Raw genomic sequence first — 20,676 nt, forward strand, 5'->3', positions numbered from 1 at the left:
CTTCCTTCCTTCCTTCCTTCCTTCCTTCCCTCCTTACCTCCTTCCTTCTATCCTTCTTTCCTTCTTTCCTTCTTCTTTTCCTTATCATGTATTAATGTTGAATTTTATCAAAGTATTTCTCTGTACCAATTGAGATGATGTTATGATTTTCCTCCTGAATGTTAACATACCAAAATACATTGATTGATTTTCAAATCCTGGTAATCCTAGAACAAACCCCATTTGATGATGACATATTACCTTTTAATATATATCACTGGTTTAGTTAGATAATATATTTCAGGGTTACTTCATCTATGCTTCTTACAAATCTTAGCTTATAATTTCCTTTCTTTTAACAAACCTATCACATTTTGGTATCTGAGTATTCTGACCTCATGCAATAAGTTGGGGATTCCCACCTCCTCCACTTATGGAAAAGTTTGTGCAAAACTGATATCACTTCTACCTTAAGTATTTGAAAGGATTCACAAGCCATCTGGGTTTGAAGATTTCTTTGTAGAAAAGCTTTTAGTGACATATTAATTTTCTTTAATAGCCAAAATATTCAAATTTATTTGAATTTATCAGTTTTATTTAACTTTTAAAATGCAAATTCAACATTATTGATTTTCTCTATTGTATGTCTGCTTTCTATTTTATTCACTTCTGCTTTTCTTTATTATCTCCGTCCTTACACTTTTTAAGGTTTAATTTGCTGCTCTTTCTATAGGTTCTTGAGTTGGAAGCTTATTTTATTGATTTCAAACATTCTTTTCTTACATAAACATCTAAAGGTATAAATTTCCCTCTGATCATTGTCTTGAGTGCATCCCACAAGTTTTGATTTGTCAATTTTTACTCAAAATATTTCTTAATGCACATTATAATTTCTCATTTGGTTCACATGTATTACTTAGAAAAATTCTATTTAATTTCCAAACATTTGGGGGGTGCCTGGGTGGCACAGCGGTTAAGCGTCTGCCTTCGGCTCAGGGCGTGATCCCGGCGTTATGGGATCGAGCCCCACATCAGGCTCCTCTGCTATGAGGCTGCTTCTTCCTCTCCCACTCCCCCTGCTTGTGTTCCCTCTCTTGCTGGCTGTCTCTATCTCTGTCAAATAAATAAATAAAAGCTTTTAAAAAAAATAATTTCCAAACATTTGGGAATTTTTAAGTTATTCTGCTATTAATTTCTAGTTTAATTATAATGTCATAATATTTTATATACCAGAATGTGCTCAATTCAGGTCAATAGTTTACATGTACTTGAAAAGAACTTGAAGTATGCAGTATGGGGCTATAATTTTCTTTGTCAATTAGGTCAATTTAGTTAATGGAGTTGTTCAAACTTCCTGTATTCTCACTAAATTTTTTTTGTATACTAGTCTTTCAGTTAGTGAGAAGGGAGTGTTAAAATCTCCTATAATGACAGTGACTGTAAGTTCTATTTTGCTTTAAAATTTTTGAAACCATGCTTATAAGTGCCCTTAAATCTAGAATTGTTATTTCTTCCTATTAAATTGATTTTTTGGATTATGAACTACTCTTCTTTTTCTCAGATTATTTATTTTTTAAAGTCTATTTTGGGGGCCTCGGGGGCCTCAGTTGGTTAAGCGTCTGCCTTCAGCTCAGCTCAGGATCCCAGGGTCCTTGGTTGGAATGTAGGGCTCCCCGCTCAGTGGGGAGTCTGCTTCTCCCTCTGCCTGCTGCTGCTCCCCCTGCTTGTGCTCTCTCTCTCTCTCTGTCAAATAAATAAATAAAATCTTTAAAAAAATAAAATAAAGTCTATTTTGTCTGATATTAACATAGCTATACTAGTTCTCTTTTGTTAGTCTTTTAACTGTTTATTTCCCTTTCTTTCCCCCTTTAATCTATTTGCTTCTTCCTATTTTAAGGTGTCTCTTGTAAACAACATATAGTGGGTTTTTTACTATCTAGTGTGACGATTTTTGTTTTCAATCACAGTATTAATGTCATTTATATGTAATGTAATTACTGATACCATTATGTTACAGTTACTATTTTTCCCATCTATTCTACCTAGTCTTTGTCTTTTTCTTCACCTAACGTTATATCATAAAATGGCCCATATTTCTGCTTTGACTTCATACATTTTCTTTTTAATGGTGCCACCTTGGCCATTGTTTTGATATTTCACATCTTGCTGAACCATTAGCTATCGTTTGGTTCTTCCAATAACTTTGTTATTACAGATAATACTGCACTGAGCATCGTTACACACATCACTTTCTACTTTGTGTATTATTTCCTTAGGGTGTATTTCCAAGTGTGGCCTTACTGATTCAAGAGATAGAACCATCTTTATAAATCTTGATATAATTTGCCACCTTGCTTTCTCTAAAGAATTATTCCAATTTATAAGGTTATTAGCAGTATGTAGCTGTAGTGATTTTATTGCTGTCTTGTTGGCATTGTCAGATCCTTTTTTTTAATAAAAAATGTTGTATAGAAAAGAACTGAAGGGGTATCAGAATTATGATTACCAATGCCATTGTTGTATGTAAGTTAACAAAAAAAGCAGAAAGGCATTTCAGATGTGCTTTTCCAGCTACAAGCTGGCCTAAAATTCCAAACCGTTCTGCTTCAATTTTGAACACTTTGGCAATGAGCTCCCATGAATAACTAGGTAAAATAATGCGTATTTATGACATTGTATGTGAACTGGCATATACAGTTTATGGGAGTCTAATAAAATTATCATTCACAAATAAAACTAAAACAGGTTTATAGAATCAGAAGGTAGGTAGGTAGGAAGACAGAAAGGAGACCAACTGAAAATATGCTTAGAAGTAGAGGGAACACATTTTTAAGTTACATTCAAACCTCATCATGAATAATCTCAAAATAGAGTGGCTGCATCAGTAAACTTAGTGAACATTTTTTCCCAGGTGGATATGATAATACTGAGGAGTGCAGGAAAGGAACTCTTAAAATTGTAATTACTTTGCAGAGCACTTAAGGAGACATTATCTCATTTGAGCACAAGTACCCTGTAAGGCATGTATTTCTAATTGTTTTGTAAAGGAATAAATTGAGATTCCCTAGAGGTGACATGATTTACCTAAGGTCACATAGCTGATAACTGGTAGAGCAGCGACTCAAACATACATCTTTGCTACCTGTGACCTTTCCTTTATGTTTATGGATTGCTTTCAACAACTGTTATTAAAATCTTAATCTACCACAGAGTTCTTCACTAGAAAAAATTAATGAAAATAACCATATCGAAGATGACAACTTTTCCAAAATATTAAGCCAAGAAATTCATTGTAACGTGATCTCAACTGGCATAGAATGCAGGAAATTCTGTCATTAAAACTGCTATAGAAACTCGGCAAAACCTATTTTCTTGACATTACATCTCTGTGATCTGGACATGGGAGTTCAGAATCTTAGGGGGAAAAAAATAAAAGTAACAATAGAACCTAAAATAATAGTATAGCAATAATATCATTCATAATCAGCATCCCTCTGCGTCTTCCAAGTACACTAAAAGCCTAGTTTTTGAAATTTAAAAACCAATGTTATGAAACTTCATTCTGGAAGATGGAAACTAGAAATTGGCTTGACATAAAGGAATCTATTGTTTTTGGCTTTGTGTCTGGCCATGTGTTTCCCCTTAAAACCATGTCTCAAAGTCTTCGCTCCATTCAGGTTAATATCAACTACCTTACTGCTCAAAGTAGAAATGTTTCAGCATGTTACGGTCAGGCTAAATTCCCAGGAGCTTGTCTTTTAAAAACCTTTCATGCCCACAAATAATCTCTTGATTTATGTCATCCTACCTTTTGTATCATCCTCCTCCAGTAAATTTACATTAATAATTTTTTAAAAACCCTATACCTGAAAAAAGTAAATCTAGTGCAAAACATGGGGTGACTTTTGACGGTATTTAGAACCAAGTAAGTCTGTCCGTTCCTTGCTCCTCCTGTCTCAGGCTTTAGTTCCATATGCTATGGTAGCAAAATGAGTCCTTTTTTTTTTTTATGATATCAGCTGACAGCTGTAAGCAATCAATCTGATTCAACTAGCTGAAACCAGATTTCCCTACCAACTAATATCACTTCGTCTAACACTTGTGTTTCTTGGAACAAAGTGATATGTTTATGTGAAAAAAGAAAAATAGAGTCATGTTTTATTTACATTGCAGGAGGTGTTTGGTTACCGGACGCAGAATCTACGTAGAGCTCTCTGCCTTATAACATCCATGCTGACCTGTGGGGTTCTTCTGGTGGTGTTCTACTGGAAGCCCCAGTGGAGGGTGTGGGCCAACTGCATCCCATGTTCTTTACAAGAAGCAGACACTGTTTTGCTAAAAACAACGGTGAGTGCCCTTCAGCATTGCATTGTTGGCGCAACCAATGACTGGCTGGCATTCCAGAGTAGATCTTTCCTTACTTAAACTTCCTTGTCTCCAAATAGGAGATGGCAAAACTATCCCTGAACCTACTTGCCATCTCTTATTTTGACTCAGAAAGGAAGGACATGTCCTCCGTGTCACCCTGGGGAAATTTCTACCATGTCAGGCTAATTGTCAATGCCTTTAGCCATTATACGAGCAGGGACTGTCCGTGTTATAAAACTTAAAGATGTAACACAGGAAGGATAGTTCAGTTTTTAAGAATACATATTTTGAGGGGAAAGTAGACATTTTAAACACCTAAATGTCATTTTTAAGATAGCCAGAAAATGTTTTCTGGATATAAAACTCTCCTGTAAAGTGTGTCTTTCTCTTTATTCTCTAGCACAGTGGTTCTCAAATTTTAATGCACATCAGTTACCTGGAGGGCTCCTTAAAACACAGACTGCTGACCTCATCCCAGAATTTCTGATTCAGTAGGTTTGTGGTGGGGTTGAGAATTTGTGTTTCTAGCAAGTTCCAATATAATGCTGATGCTCTTATCTATAGCTGAAATTTTGGGAACCTTTGGTCTAGGTAGGTATTTGGTTGATTGTCTTATTAAATACATAACTTTTGAGAATTTCATGGGCTGGATTGTCTTCTCTAGGATGAATTTCAAAGATATATGAGGAAGAAGGTTATATGCCTCTACTTATCCACACTGAAGTTTCCTATAAGCAAGAACCCAGAAGAACCCCTCGTGGCTGACCGTCACTCTGTCATCAACCAAGCCGTATTGAAGCCAGAATTAAAAGTGAGTAATTTTGAGTGCAATGTTATGGAATGTTTTTTAAAAAAGAATAATGCAAGTGTTTATAGGATGGAAGTTCTGAATGCCACAGTGCTGGGTTGGGAATTACAACAAGGTATCAAGGAAAGTGAGCGTGGTGTGGGGACTTGGGACAAATAACCCTCACCAGCCCCCATGCGCTTTACTTTGTGAATGACACCCATTCTATCACATTTGTAATTACAGCTGCGATGTATCCAAGTACAGAAAATCAGGTATGTTTGGGACTACTTGGAGAAGAAGTTTCAGAAAGTCGGGTAAGTTTGACTTTTTCTCAGCATTCATCAGGGTGTAAAGGAAGAACACTGATTTGTTGAATGCCGTGAACTGAAGCATGCTTCTTGTCCTGACCACATCCCAGGCTACTGGAAGACAGCAACTCCTGCCACGACATCCACCACACGTTTGGATTGGGCCTGACCAGTGAAGAACAAGAGGTCAGGTAGGGTTTGTGACACTCCCTGAGATTAACTCTGCCGGCAGAAATTGAGACATCAGATGGCTTCTGATCAGTGAGCTGTTGACATAATGCTTCATCAACTTCATATAGTCCCTTTATTTACTGGCAACAAAGACATATTGTAAGTTGTTCTTATCTTAGGCAAACTTATTAAAAAGAAAAGCCAATCAAATGATACTTGATTTTCTTCCCTCAGGACAGTGGAACAGTCACCTCTGTGTTGTCTTTTTTATCCTTTCCTCAAAAAATCTTGAGTCATTTCATAGACATCTGCTTCATCATCCCCCAAATCCTCTGAGACATAGAAGGACAATATTGTGATTGCATTTTCCGATGAAGAAACAGCCTAGAGATGAGGATTTTGTTTGCTCAGGTAGTTGTGTCATTCCCCATTGTATTGATAATACCTGGAGCCGTGCCTGATTCATTGTAGAAGTTTGATAGATATTTATGGAATGAATGAATATAGGAATGTATTTGTTGACCTATTGACTGAATGCCTCTACTATACCAGGCACTCTGCAAGGAACTAGGGATCTAAGGGTAAACAAGGTTTAGTCATTGCCCCAGAGGCATTCACTGACTCTTGGGAAAGAGAGACAAAGAAGAGTGGTACAATTGTGAGAATGAGATCTATAAATGCACATAAATTAGGCCTTAATAGTGTAATGATAGCATAGAAATACTTATGCTGCTCATTAACCCACAGAGATTTTGAGCGTGGCTTCCCTCATCTGTAATTTGAAATGGTGAATCCTGGTGAGTCTGAAAGGAAACCATTGCCAGTCTTCCCCAGAATCTGAATAATCACCTTCATTTCTTGCCCATTTTAAGGAGATTTCCTGCCTTCCCTTCTTCCAGTCCATCAGAAACACAAATTCTCAAGTTAAGAAGCAACCTGGTACTTAAAATACAGGTTCTTGGACTCCACCCCCATAATTCTGATCTAGCAGGGAGGAGCTCTTAGATCACTACTAGGGTAGTGGTGAGAGCAGAAACTGCACTTTTAGCAAGCACCCCCACAATTCACACGCACACCAACTCTGAGAATTACCAATCTGCTGTTGTTTTTAAATTTTTCACCCTGCCTGAACATGCTGAAAAATGAACAAGGCATCTAGACTCTGACAATATTTGAAAAACGCCTTAGAAAGAGTATCATTATATAAGATTTCAGATGCAATGCTTACTACATTGAAACACAAAATTTTTTCAAAGTCATCAAAAACATACTGGTTTAATAGCATTAAGCACCAAGCATACAAAATATTGATCTAGTTAGGAAATTTAGTTGATTATCGCAGATATACTTTGCCTTTGCCTAGGACACCATTTCCACAGGAAAGATTGCCCATCAGTGTAGCTAGCTACCTCATGTTTGTCCTTATTTATCAAGTGCCAAGCTTTAGTAAACATCATACATAATTAGATTTAAATCTGGTCCACGCAATAAAGAACTTGACAACCTAATAAGGAAGACAAAGAGTATAGTTTCCCAAATATGAAGAATAGAGGAGATAATGTCCTTATAAATATATAGGCAGATTTTATTTATGGGCTTTTTTAGTTAGACAGTTAAGGGAGGAAGTAGAATGTGAACTATTTCCCCCTCTTAAGTTTTTAGTCTAAGACGAGGGCTTTTTTTTTTCAAAAATTGAATGTGATTGGTTGATTGGTTGGTTGTGTGATATCAGATTAATTTCTTAAATGAACATGAGCTTGCCTTCATGAAAAGCAAGGATGCAACATGAGAAATAAAGGAAGGAGAATCACAAAACCCTCTGATAACAAAAAGCCCCAAAGTCTAAATGCAACGTTCTCTTTAGGCTTCCTAGCAGCCAGGCAAAGATGGAAAATGCACACATTTATGGAGCCGTCACTTTTCAGTAGCAAAAAGGCAAATCAGGACATCAGGAGGGATAACATTATCCTGAAGAGAAATTTTCAGAGGGCTTCAGGAAGAAAAAATGTTCTAGGAGGACCCCCCCGCTCCTATCTTCATTCACTCATGAACTGGATGCCTGGGAACTTTTTCTAATTCTACAAGCCTGCTCCCTAAAAATTCCAAAGTTCATGGAAGTGGGTCATGCCAGAACCGCCTGGATTAGCCTTAACTATTTAGAAAACTTCAGGTCTCCCTCCCTGCCAAGGACTCCTTTGAATGACTTATCAGAATGGAATCAGAATGCTCATGCGTGGTTTGAAAAAGCTCACCAGTGATTCTGACATGGTCCTCTTACCTCCTTGAGGGCCCCCTCTCTAGGCTTCACCATCTGGAGCCTAAAGTGCCTAGCACACAGCATATTCTCTATAATTATTTGGTGAATAAACTGATAAATGAATGAATGAACAAATAATAAAATTGAAAAGGGACAGAGACCATCCCAAAGGAAAATATTCCTAGTCATTCATGTTTGGTTTTTCAGAAATAAATACATCCCAACAGATTTACTATTATGGAATGGTTGCAGGAAGGCTCAGTGATCCTTCAGGTGTAGTTCAGAGCCAACCCAGAAATGCCCTGTTAAGAAATATTTCAATCTCTTTTGGAAAGAGACCTTCTGCCTCCAAAGAAATCATCCCCCTAATATTAGACAAGTCTACATAATTTCATTCAGCCTATTTAGTTCTATAAGGCCTCCTGGAATAATTCTAGGGCAACTTTTCCCTTCCAGCTTGTTAGAATTTCAAAGTCAGGATGTGTTATCTCCTCTGTTCCTTAGAACTTTCCTCACATGACCCAGCTTCAAGCCTTCCATTCCTTCTGGTTGCTCAGCAATTGGTGAACGTCCCTGAAAATCCTGCTTGGCTTGTGATCAGATTGAGATGAGTACATGATCCCTAAACACACAATACCTTTTGGCAAGAGATAGTGGAAAAGACCAAGCAGCAAGGGGCATGCCAGTCTGTGATCCAACCATGGCTCAGACAAGCCCTAAAGAGGATAATCTATAGGCGTGTGTTAATCCATCGGGTCTCAGTCCTCGCAGGAGCTGAGCTCCTCTCTTTTTGATAATAACACCAGAAACCATCTCACCAGACAGAAAAAGATGAAGAACATTGGGCACTTGCCTTGTTTCTTTCTAAACTGACTTTCCACAGCTGTGCTTCTGTAGTTCTGTAAACTGGGTGTTCAGCCTTGTTAGGTGAGAGAGAATTCTAGACGTGGCTCACAAAGGTCCTCATTAATTAATTCCAACATTTAGGGAACATTCTCTGTCATACAGTGTGCCTCTAGATGCTAGAAAAACAGAGTTGAAAAAGCTCCATTCCTGCCATTAAAGAAGGTCTAAGAAATTTGAGGAGAAAGATATATAACTATATGCTACAATTCAAAGATGTGCCTGCTATCACTAAGAAAAGGAGGCATGCTGAAGGAGAGAAAAGCACAGTTAATTGTACCTGTGGGACTAAGGAAGACTTGAAAGATAACTGGCATTTATTGAGAACTTGTCATGCCCTTGGCACTTATGCTTAATTTATTTGTTTGTATTATATGCTACTGATAGCGATTTTATCAAGAATGTATTATCAAACCCATTTTATAGGTAAGGGTACTGAGGCTCACTCCTCATTCATTCAGCTAATGATTCTTGAGTGCATTATATGTGTTAGGCCCTGTTTTAGGCATTCAAGATATATCTGTGTCCTCTAGAAGCCTATATTACAGGGAATGATACAGTTTCTTGTTGCATGCTTCCTAACATGTAAAAAAACAAGGTGCAATTTCAGATTATCAACACACTATAGAGAAAAATGAGATAGGGTAAGGAGATAAAGAGAATCTGAGTTGAGTATCAGGGTGGCTGTTTTCAATAGACTTGTTAAGGAAAACCGCAATAAGGAAGTGCTATTTGAACAGAGACGTGGATGAAATGAAAGAGTGGTCATGCAAAGATGTGGGGAAATACGGTTCCAGGTCTAAGGAACAACAAATGCTTAGCTGGATTCAAATCCAGATCTGTTAGATCTCAAATTTCTCCACCATTAGGAGAAATCATCAGATTTGACTCTTAAAGCCTGAGTGGGCCTTATAAATTGAAGAATGTGGGAAGGGCATTCTAAGCAGAGAGAGAGAGAGAGAGAGAGAGAGAGAGAAAAGACCAAGTTCAGGATTCTGAGAAGTTCTAACACTTTGCCAACAACAGGTTATTTCTACGGATTCTGGAAAGGATCCTGAACACCAAGTGGCTTGGGTTATGGTCTCTTCCCAGTGTGAAGTCTGGAGACACAAGACATTCCAAACCCCGCAGTACATGCTGTTTGACCTTTCCGTCTTCCAGCATCTCTGCACCTCAGTGTTTTCACACATGGAGTCAGAAGACCCTGGTTTGAGTCCTCTTGGATTCACTAAAGCAATAATTGTACTTGGGAGGTCATGGCTTGGAAGTCAGACACACTTGGGCTCAGCTATGCCATGCCTTCGATCAAGGACCCATCATACACACTGCACCATTGGTGCTCACAGAGTGTGAAGTGGAGACATGGAGACCAGGGTGTGAAGCCTGAATCTGCTTCTTTCCAGCTTCGAGACTCAGGCAGTTACAGACTTTATCTGAACTTCAGTGTTCTTAATAATAAAGATGATAATATGAAATCTCATAGGGGTAATACGGTAATGACAGGGGATAATACATATAAAAGGCTAAGTGCGGTTTCTGACAGTCACCTCTGCTTAAAAGCTGTATTGTCACAATTAACACTAGATATGCATACTTTTGGCAGAACACCCAAATGTATGGTTTTTCCCATTGGCAAAATGGAAATATTGTCCCTTTTCTTTGGAGCACTGTGACAATTGAATGAGAAAATCTTTTGTGAGAACTCTGTAAATTGTAAAATGCTACACAAACACAAGAGATTCTTATCAGTATGTACATATGTGTGGATTTACGAAGGGTTAGCTGTGAAGACCATATATCCTCTTCCATTCTTTGGCTCATTCATTCATGCATTTATTTTCATATGCTAAAGTCCTATCCTAGGTGCTGAAGAGACCAAGGTAAGATGGACATGATCTCTACCATTAAGAGCAATCTAGAATGCCTGAGAATTCTAGGAACATCTTCATATCTGTGTCTTTTTAGCTGTTCTTAGAATATAATTGAATTATTTTAAAAAATAACTCAAAAAGCTTTACTGACTTCATTTTGATTCTTGAGTTACATTGTACCTAAGATATTTTTTAACTAGAAAAAGAACTTTGTCCATCATGCACTTTCATTTTAAAAATATGTTAATATTTTAGCATTTGCACATTCATTTTTGATTAAAGGCACAAAGTGCCTAGAGGGAACAGCAGTGACTTCTACTTGGTTTGACTTGTTCTCACTTACCAATGAGGTTTCGGATGTGGTACTAATAGGTGATCAATCTCCTACAGAAGATTAGTGTGCGGGCCCAATGCCATTGAGGTAGAAATCCAGCCCGTATGGAAGCTGCTTGTTAAACAGGTAACTGTTTTCATCTATTTTATTTTTTAATTTTTTTTGGTTGTTTACTTTTTACTTCCTGGTGCTCAGAGGAATTTTAGGCAACACATCTATACTTTGATCTGAACAAAATCTGTGTTTCACATAACTTCTTTTTGTTATTCCCTGTTGTCTTTAGTCTATGCTTTTCCTGTCCATAGAGGTTTTCGTTTCTTTTTTTTCTTTTCTTTTCTTTTTCTTTTCTTTTCTTCTTTTCTTTCTTTTATTTTTTTTTGATGTAAAGTTCGATGATTCATTAGTTGCGTATAACACCCAGTACACCATGCAATACATGCCCTCCTTACTACCCATCACCAGCCTATCCCATTCCCCCACCCCCCTCCCCTCTGAAGCCCTCAGTTTGTTTCTCAGAGTCCATAGTCTCTCATGCTTCATTCCCCCTTCTGATTACCCCCCCTTTCTTTATCCCTTTCTTCTCCTACCGATCTTCCTAGTTCTTATGTTCCATAGGTGAGAGAAACCATATGATAATTGTCTTTCTCTGCCTGACTTATTTCACTTAGCATTATCTCCTCCAATGCCGTCCATGTTGTAGCAAATGTTGAGAAATCGTTCTTTTTGATAGCTGAGTAATATTCCATTGTATATATGGACCACAGCTTCTTAATCCAGTCATCTTTTGAAGGGCATCTCGGCTCCTTCCACAATTTGGCTATTGTGGACAATGCTGCTATGAACATTGGGGTGCATATGGCCCTTCTCTTCACTACGTCTGTATCTTTGGGGTAAATACCCAGTAGTGCAATNCAGTCTTTTATCTGTAGTATCATTTGCAAATATAGTCTCCCATTCCATGGGTACACAAACAATGAGACTGAAGAAAGAGAAATTAGGGAATCCATCCCATTTACAATAGCACCAAAAATCATATGTTACCTTGGAATTAACTTAACCAGANATGTTACCTTGGAATTAACTTAACCAGAGACGTAAAGGATCTATATTCTAGAAACTACAAATCACTCTCTTTTTTTTTTCGATATTTCAATAAACATATATTTTTTATTCCAGGAGTTTTTTAAAGATTTATTTATTTATTTGAAAGAGAGAGAGAGAGAAAGTGAGAGAGAGTCAGAGTGAAAGAGCTCACAAGTGGGGAGAGGGGCAGAAGGAGAGAAAATCACGAACAGACTCCCCACTGAGCATGGAGCCTGTTGTGGGGCTCAATCTCATGACCCTGAGATAATGACCTGAGCCAAAATCAAGAGTCAGACACAATCAACTGAGCCACCCAGGCACTTTTTTAAAAGTATTTCTACTGGTATTTCTAACTGGTCCTTTTCAATAGCCACTTGTTTAAAAGTAAAATCCACTTTTAAAAAAATCCCATTTCAGTGTGAGAAACAGATTCCTGTTTCATAATTTTCCTCTTTCTTTTTTCTTATGTTTTTGATGGTGATTGTAATGGTGATGGTGGGGATAATGTTATTACTTCTACGATATTGATCATTTTAATTGTATTAGTTCGATCTTTCTCATGTTACTCTGTTATATCAATTTTATTGAGAATGACTTTTTTCTTTGTTAGTGGATTATTTATTTTTTGGAATATTTTCTTTGTGTGCTTTGAAGTTATTATTATTAGTGGTGGTGGTGGTGAGCTCCCCTTAAGTGGGACTTCCCCTGCCTCCATTTCTCTCTTTCTCTTTTGTGTTCACTCACCCTTCTAGATGGCTCTGAGTTTGCCTGCCTCTTAATGGTCCCCATGGCTCCCAAATCAGAACCAGGGCCTCTCCTGGGGGTTGGGGCTCTGTTCCCCGGGTTCTAGTAGACATAGGCCCTAAGCCAGTTGGGGTTTGGCCAAGTTCCCAGTTGCACCATGAACTCTGTTGTTTCCCACTCCACCCTCTGCTAGGGAACTGTCGCTGGTTGTGACTTTTCTTGGTCTCTGCTCTGGCGCAGGGGGGCCAAGCCTGGTTTGGTCCCCTGCCAGTGGTGGAGCACTGTCTGTCTCATCCGCCGTAGCCCTGAGCTCCTAGCCATCACCCTCCAGTGGAAACCAGTGGGCTGACTGTGGTAGCCTCCGGTCCACGCTGCATGTTTCTAATCTATTTCTAATTCACAGTGATGGGCATTTTGTTTAGCATGGTCATTTTTCAAAATAATGTTTTATTAGACTTCTTTTTTAGAGCAATCCAAGGTTCACAGAAAAATTGATCGGAAGAGATTTTCCCATTTACCCATTGCCCCCACATATGCACAGTCTCCTCCTCTATCAAAAAGCACGCTGCTTTTTAAACTTCTTATTCATTTTCAAGCCGCCAAAGATTCTCCCAGGTGTCAATTTGGTCTATTTTAAAAGGAGTGTTAGTATTTTCTCCACCTACTTACTAAGCCATTAGTAGGAGAAGAGCAGATAAAACTATTTTGTATTTGGTTTCAAAAGAATATTGAATAAGGAAGCTAAATTAATTATGATGGTGCTGTTTCTTATACAAGAAGTATTTAACAATTTTCTACTGAGTTTATATAAACTCAGAATCATATTATCATGAGTGCATAATCTCCAATTAGAGCATTTTATGCCAAGCAGACAGACAGCTATAATTTGTAAGAAAAGCATGTTGCAATGGAAATAATAAGAAACATTAAGGAACAAAAGCTTTGTTAATGTACAAAACATATCCAAGGATTTAAGGAACTCTTTAAGATACAGCCTATTAATTTATTAAGCCGGTGTCAGTTCATTCAGGAGACTAAAGGAGAAGTTTATTTAACATGTTAGAGAATTATAGAAAGTAGAGATAAAAAAGAGTGGTACCAGTTTAGGTAATATTTCATCTAATTAATAATCATCATGAAGAGCCCTTCATCTAGAAAATAATCCTTGTTTTGCTCAGATGGGCTCTTTAATTCACACTACGTGTATACATCACGTGACACGAGCTCCTCAGGTTTGCTCTCTCTGCTATCATTATTAATAGTGGGGTCAGCAGGACCAAAATGGGGACAACTGAGGGATTAAAAAAAGTTAAAGGTGTTATAAAGAGACCAAAAACTACACACATGGACGGCCAGCTTTGGGCTGGGGATACAGTCTGCCCATGGTTTTCCCCACAGCTGTGGGTACGACGATCCCTCCCTGTTCAAGGGCAGGCCTGTGCTGACTTGCCTGACTCTCAGAGCATCTTGCTAAGACCTGTGACATGAAGAGTCTGTTATTTTTAAATGACCTGGATACAAGTGCAGTCTTGCATTTTCCTCATGCACCGTGACTCAATCTGCAGCATGTGATCATGTGAAGAATGCAATAAAAATGGTCACAGTTGAACTTTGTTTTAAAAAGAGACTAGATTATGATTCTCCTCCATTATGGGTAAATATTGCTTAAAAAGATAGGTTGTTAGATTTTGTTATTGAAAAAATATTTTTTCTTTTTTTTAAAAATATTTTATTCATTTATTTGAGAGACAGAGAGTGAGTGAGAAAGCATGAGTGGGGGGGCCAGAGGGAGAGAGAGAAGCAGGATCCCCACTGAGGAAGGAGCTCAATGCAGGACTCCATCGCAAGACCCCGGGATCATGATCTGAGTCGAAGGGCCACCCATGTGCCCCTAAAATATTTTTCAAAATTCAAAATAAATAAGAATGATCAATTTGTGGCCAGGCTCTGAGTGCTTAAAATAACTTTGCTTCCACCATAGCACATCCTCTGTGCTTGACATTGTCTCTACCGAAATTGAGTTCTAAGTGAATTCCTAAATACTAAAGATCATTGTGTGTTGTAAAAAGGAAAAAAAAAATTCTATAAAGAAATGACATTGTCCTTATTGCCACTAAGGCCCATGCGAGTGACTCAAATGCTGTTTTTGTATCTGCAGGTTTTAAATCCATTCTACATGTTCCAAGCCTTTACCCTAACTTTGTGGCTGTCTCAAGGTTACATGGAATACTCTGTGGCCATCATCATCTTGTCTATTATCTCCATTGTTTTAAGTGTGTATGATTTGCGACAGGTAAGAGCTGAAATCACAGTGGGATTCTATTTAGCTTCTGGTGCCCAAGCAGCAAAACCTACAAGATTTCCACGGAGAGCAAGGAGTTGCTTTGTTAAACTTATGCCATAAAGCAAAAAGCAAGGTCTTACTCAATGAGGGATCTCAGGAGAAGTGTTTCAGGACTGGGGTAGATGAAATCGTCCTTGCAAAGTCCGATTATCGAGTGAAGGCTAAAGGGGATACTATGTTCGGAAGGACTCCGAGGTGGTGTCTGAGTATGGTGGGTAAGAATGCTGTGATGGATTAATGATGCCAGCATAGTAACTTTCCATTATTGTTCATCTTACAGTCATTTAAAGACTTCCTTTTTTTTAAAAATCAGTCTTATAAATGATATAACAATGCATTCTGAAATAGAATTATCTTGATTACTTGTAGCTCCATAGCACCAGCAAGTCTCAGCTTCCCACAGCATCTTTCTAGAAAATGTTCTGCAACTTTGCTCAAGAGTCATCAAGCTGAATCATGAGGCCTCTCCTAAAAGATGTCTCTCTGTATTTATTGTATATTTTTGAAAAATTGAGTGTGGAATTAGCTTTGTATACATGGGGTTGGGGGTGGGTGGTGGTACAGCACGATGTGTCAGTCTGTCAATCCTACTGATCTGTTGAAACCATCTTGTCTCAAACTTCATCCTTCATCGAGAGGTAAGGAAGCTAAGATCCAAAGAGTTTGTTCCAGGTCACAAAGTGGGTTTGTGAGAGAATCGGGGCTTCTGGATCCTCATAAAATGAAATTCTACTGCATGGGCAATATTTCCTCAGCAGAAAGCTAGTACCACTGCTGGAGATGGAAGTCAAACATAAGTGTGAGAGGAGAGACAAATTCTAGATGTCCACAGAGTTAGCTCTGGGCACATGTCAGTAAGGCAGACATGGGGCGTTGACACAAGCCTCACTGAAAGGGACCTTTTATTCCAACTCTATTTCAGTCACTCAACAAATATTAGGTCTAATATTGGCTCTTTATCTGGTTTTAGATCCTACAAATTTTGAGTTATGAAATGTTTGATGAGAAATGAAAGAAAGGCAATAAGTATGTAGAGTTAGAAAACAGGATCTAAAAATGAGAAGCCAAATGAATGGAAATACTGTGAACTAGAGAGTGAGGACAACATGGGCTTTCTTTTGTTTATTTGTTTTTGTGTTTGTTTTCTTTTCCTTTTTAAAAATGAATGCCCATGTGTATTTTTTCACAAACTAATTTAAATCACAAAAATATTAACAGTGGCCAGTACACTGCCTTTGATAGTGGCAAATACTTTCTCCCTGGTAGATACTTTTTTTTTTAATTTTTTTTTAATTTTTATTTTGTTGTATTAGTCACCATACAGTACATCCTTAGTTTTTGATGTAGTGTTCCTTGATTCATTACTTGTGTATAACATGAGTGCTCCATGCAATACATGCCCTCCTTAATACCCATCACCAGCCTAACCCAATCCCCCACCCCCCTCCCTTCTGAAGCCCTCAGTTTCCCAGAGTCCACAGTCTCTTATGGTTCATTCCCCCTTCTGTTTACCCCCCTTCATTCTTCCGCTCCTTCTCCTACCGATCTTCCTAGTTTTTATGTTCCATTGACTTATTTTGCTTAGCATAATCTCCTCCAGTCCCATCCATGTTGCTGCAAATGTTGTGTAATCGTTCTTTCTGATAGCTGAGTAATATTCCATTGTATATATGGACCACAACTTCTTAATCCAGTCATCTGTTGAAGGGCATCTCGGTTCCTTCCACAATTTGGCTATTGTGGACAATGCTGCTTTGAATATTGGGGTGCATATAGCCCTTCTCTTCACTACGTCTGTATCTTTGGGGTAAATACCCAGTAGTGCAATGGCTGGATCATAGCGTAGCTCAATTTTTAACATTTTAAGGGACCTCCACACTGTTTTCCGAAGTGGCTGTACCAACTTGCATTCCCACTAACAATGTAAGAGGGATCCCCTTTCTCCACTTCCTCTCCAATATTTGTTGTTTCCTGCCTTGTCAATTTTTGCCATTGTAACTGGTGTAAGGTGGCATCTCAAGGTGGTTTTGATTTGAATTTCCCCCTGGTAAATACTTTCTCCCTGGCAAATACTTTCTCCTGGGGTGGGGGGGAGGAAGGTAAGAGTGACAGTCCTTTTGGTGAAGTCTAAGCTTTTGAGCAAAAGCATGAAAATAGTCCCAGGACAATAAAAGATCTGACATAGTCTGCCAGCCACAATAGGAAACTATAGTGTCCTAAGCTTTTACCTTGGTCCTATGATAAAGGTGTGTAATGTGAAGCCCACGAATAGAATTTCTAGTGTCCGGATTTTGAGAAATCTTTGCTTTAATAGAATATCTAATTTGATACCTGCAAGCCGTTCATATACTTTCTGGCTTCAGTGAATACAGTCTTTCCCCCATGTCCTTCGTTCCACTGGGGAGACATCTAAATACACCCACTGAATATATCATCACAAACCATCTAAATGTCTCAGGAAAAATACAGAACTTTTGGCAGGGAGATCTTATCTAGCCAAGTTAAAAATCTCCCCCTCACCTCTCCTTTTTTTTTTTTTTAAGATTTTATTTATTTATTTGACAGAGAGAGAGACAGCCAGTAAGAGAGGGAACACAAGCAGGGTGAGAGGGAGAGAAAGAACAAGGCTCCCAGCAGAGCATGGAGCCAGATGTGGGGCTCGATCCCAGGACCGTGGGATCAGGCCCAGAGCCGAAGGCAGACTCTTAACGACTGAGCCACCCAGGAGCCCCTTCACCTCACCTCTCCTATTTGTGTTACTTGACGCTATTATAATCAGCTTCCTCACCTATAAGTGGTGTGTATGTGTGTGTCGATGTTACAGTGGAGAGAACTAAATGAAACCATGAATTTGAATATTTATATTCCTGGTACATAGTAGACATTCACCAAATGTTAGTTCTTGGTATTACTGGTATTACTGTTGTTGTTTTTATTATTATGTCTGGAGTGGGGAAAACTGGCAATGGACAGATAGGAGGGAGCACAGAGATGGAAGGGAGGAGCCCTATAATGTGAACAAGGAAGCATCATGGGAACATGGCCACAGGGCTGCTAACGACCACTGGCTCACTCCTTGTATGACTCTCGGGACTCTGTTTTCCCTGGGTTCACTTTCCTCAGCTGTAAATGGTGGAGGCTATACTCTGTTTTTTTTAGGTCTCACCATACGGGTTCTATTACTTTCCCTGGGCCACAAATAAGGAATGAAAAAGAGCCATTGAAAACTTTAGAACACTAGTAAGAAATTTTCTACTAGAAAATTGCAGACTGGAGTCAATTCCTATCGGACCTTATTAGGTGTTAGCCTACCTATCCAGATAAACAACTCAGGTCAGGATGTGGACAAATATTAGAAACCTATTTAAACTACCCCAATCATCAAAGGGATATGTATTATAAATATGTATGTACCAGTAGCTCATAGAACCCAAGGACATAAAGTACAGCAGCCTTTAACAGGGGCTGGACCCATGAACTTGGGTTACTCTCTCCAGCCTCCTATTCTTTGACAGGCATGAAATTAAGTACACAAATTTTGGGGCAAGTGCTTTCCCTCCCCCCTCCTCTCTGATAATTGAGAGCACCCAGAGCTCTGGCAGCCTGCAACTAGTTTGTTCCAGGTGGCTCTCTCTTTCCACTGGCACACGTAGTTGGAACAGGGGTCACCTGACTCTGTAGAAGCCAGTTTGTCAACAGGAATGATGCCAACATCACTTTTTGCCTGGGATCCAAGCCTAAGGGTTTGAAGCCGTCTGTTATACTCTGTTAGGGATGTGATCTGAGAAATGCAGCCTGGCTAAGACCAGAATGGTTACCTTTGATCCCTGTGTGTGGACAAGCAGAGAAAACACTTAACGCAGAGAGAGAGCAAAAGAATGAGCCAAATACACAGTGAGACACAGAGATGAGCAATATGGAGTCCAGGGAGAGAGAGGGAGAAGGAGAGGATAGAGGGAGAGAGAGGATGAATGATCTGCTCCTCATCGATTTCCTGCTCCTGTTTGGAGCCCTTGGGAACCCCGGCATCACTTCCCACCTTAGGTTCCTACGACATCCCTCCATCTTTACAAATTCTCAATTGCCTAAGCCAACTTCACAAATTTCTGTTACCTGTAGTCAATGGCTCCCAAGTAAATGCGGTATTACTACATGCTATGTAACTCCCCCCAGAATGTTTCCAGATATTTCCCTCGACTTAAATACCAGTTTTGTTCTACCCATTTCCCATCTACATGTTTATGACAAATTTCAGTCTCTCTTTTAAAATTTCTTTACAATATCCATTTCTTCATTTAGAACTTAGGTATAACTGTCTTGAGGGAAACGGAAAAGAAATATAGAGATTCCAGTGTGCGAGTTGGGGGAAGGGTTATAGAAAAAATAGGTTTTTTTCTTCACTCTAGAGGGCAACGTTTCATGAGAGAATTACTCAAGCCTCCTAAGCTCTTGACCTATTAAATCAAAATATTCATGGTAACAACAGGAATCTGCACTGTTTCACAGTTTCCTAACAGGTGATTGCTATGCATGCTAAAAGCTTAAGAGCTTTGTTTCAGAGGAATCCATCAAAAGACAAATTCTAGCACTAGGATCCCAAATACATTTATTTAGTTATTTATAAAGGTCATCATCAGTGGGATATATTTTTCACTCTTTTTACTCTATAAGATGCATAGAAATACTAGTTTATATGGAGATTTATTTATATATTTATTAATTTGCTTTATTAAAACAGGAACATGCTTTGTATATTAATCTGAAACTTGTATTTTTCACTTGACAATACATATAATGGTCATCCACCAGACAAATAAATAATGCTAAACCATATTTAAAAACAACGGTGTACATTCCATGGTATATCATGATTTATTCAACCATCCTTTTATTTATGGAAAATAAGGGGTTTCCACTCCGATTTTTGCCACAAGCATGTTGAATTACACACAACTACAATAGAGATGTGTCCTTAAATATTAGCGTTCACAATTTTTTGTTTCTGGCAAAGCAACCAAAAGTGAGGTTGTTGAATCAAAAGATATGTATTTTTTGGATGTTAATAGACACTGAGATATTATTTTCTTCAAATAAAATAACAGCAACATGAGAGTATCCATTTCCCCAGATCCTTGCCAGCATTGGGTGTTATATATTGATGGTTTAAATTTTTCAATCTAACATATTTTTTAAAAATTGTGTCCCATCGATGTTTTAATTTACATTTTGCTGATTGTTAGTGAGATTAGAGACATTTTTTCTGAATAGATGTTTGCACTTTTCCTTTCTATTTACTATCTCTTTATAGCCATCATACATGTGGAAAAGTTTCATTTTTTAGTCTTTTTTCTTTTGACCTTGACTTTTCCCAGATATTTAAAAATGTATGTAGTCAAATACGTTTCTCTTTTCCTTTTCTGGGTTTTTGGGTTTCCTGTTTTTTGTTTTGTTTTGTTTTAAAGATTTTATTTATTTATTTGACAGAGAGAGGCAGCGAGAGAGGGAACACAAGCAGGGGGAGTGG

At 38.4% G+C, this 20,676-nt stretch overlaps 1 protein-coding gene across 1 annotated transcript in view; it reads left to right on the plus strand.

Moving 5' to 3' along the window:
- The window catches only part of ATP13A5 (ATPase 13A5), a 103,357-nt gene that overhangs the window by 9,092 nt on the left and 73,589 nt on the right, over positions 1-20,676 (plus strand). The window contains exons 2-7 of the mRNA XM_019804350.2: positions 4,153-4,326; positions 5,012-5,158; positions 5,381-5,451; positions 5,556-5,636; positions 11,038-11,107; positions 14,967-15,101. Of these exons, the coding sequence (XP_019659909.1) occupies positions 4,153-4,326; positions 5,012-5,158; positions 5,381-5,451; positions 5,556-5,636; positions 11,038-11,107; positions 14,967-15,101 (678 nt within the window). The remainder of the gene's footprint in view (positions 1-4,152; positions 4,327-5,011; positions 5,159-5,380; positions 5,452-5,555; positions 5,637-11,037; positions 11,108-14,966; positions 15,102-20,676) is intronic.

This window comes from Ailuropoda melanoleuca, chromosome 1 (assembly GCF_002007445.2).
Source record: "Ailuropoda melanoleuca isolate Jingjing chromosome 1, ASM200744v2, whole genome shotgun sequence".
In the NCBI taxonomy this organism is placed as follows: domain Eukaryota; kingdom Metazoa; phylum Chordata; class Mammalia; order Carnivora; family Ursidae; genus Ailuropoda; species Ailuropoda melanoleuca.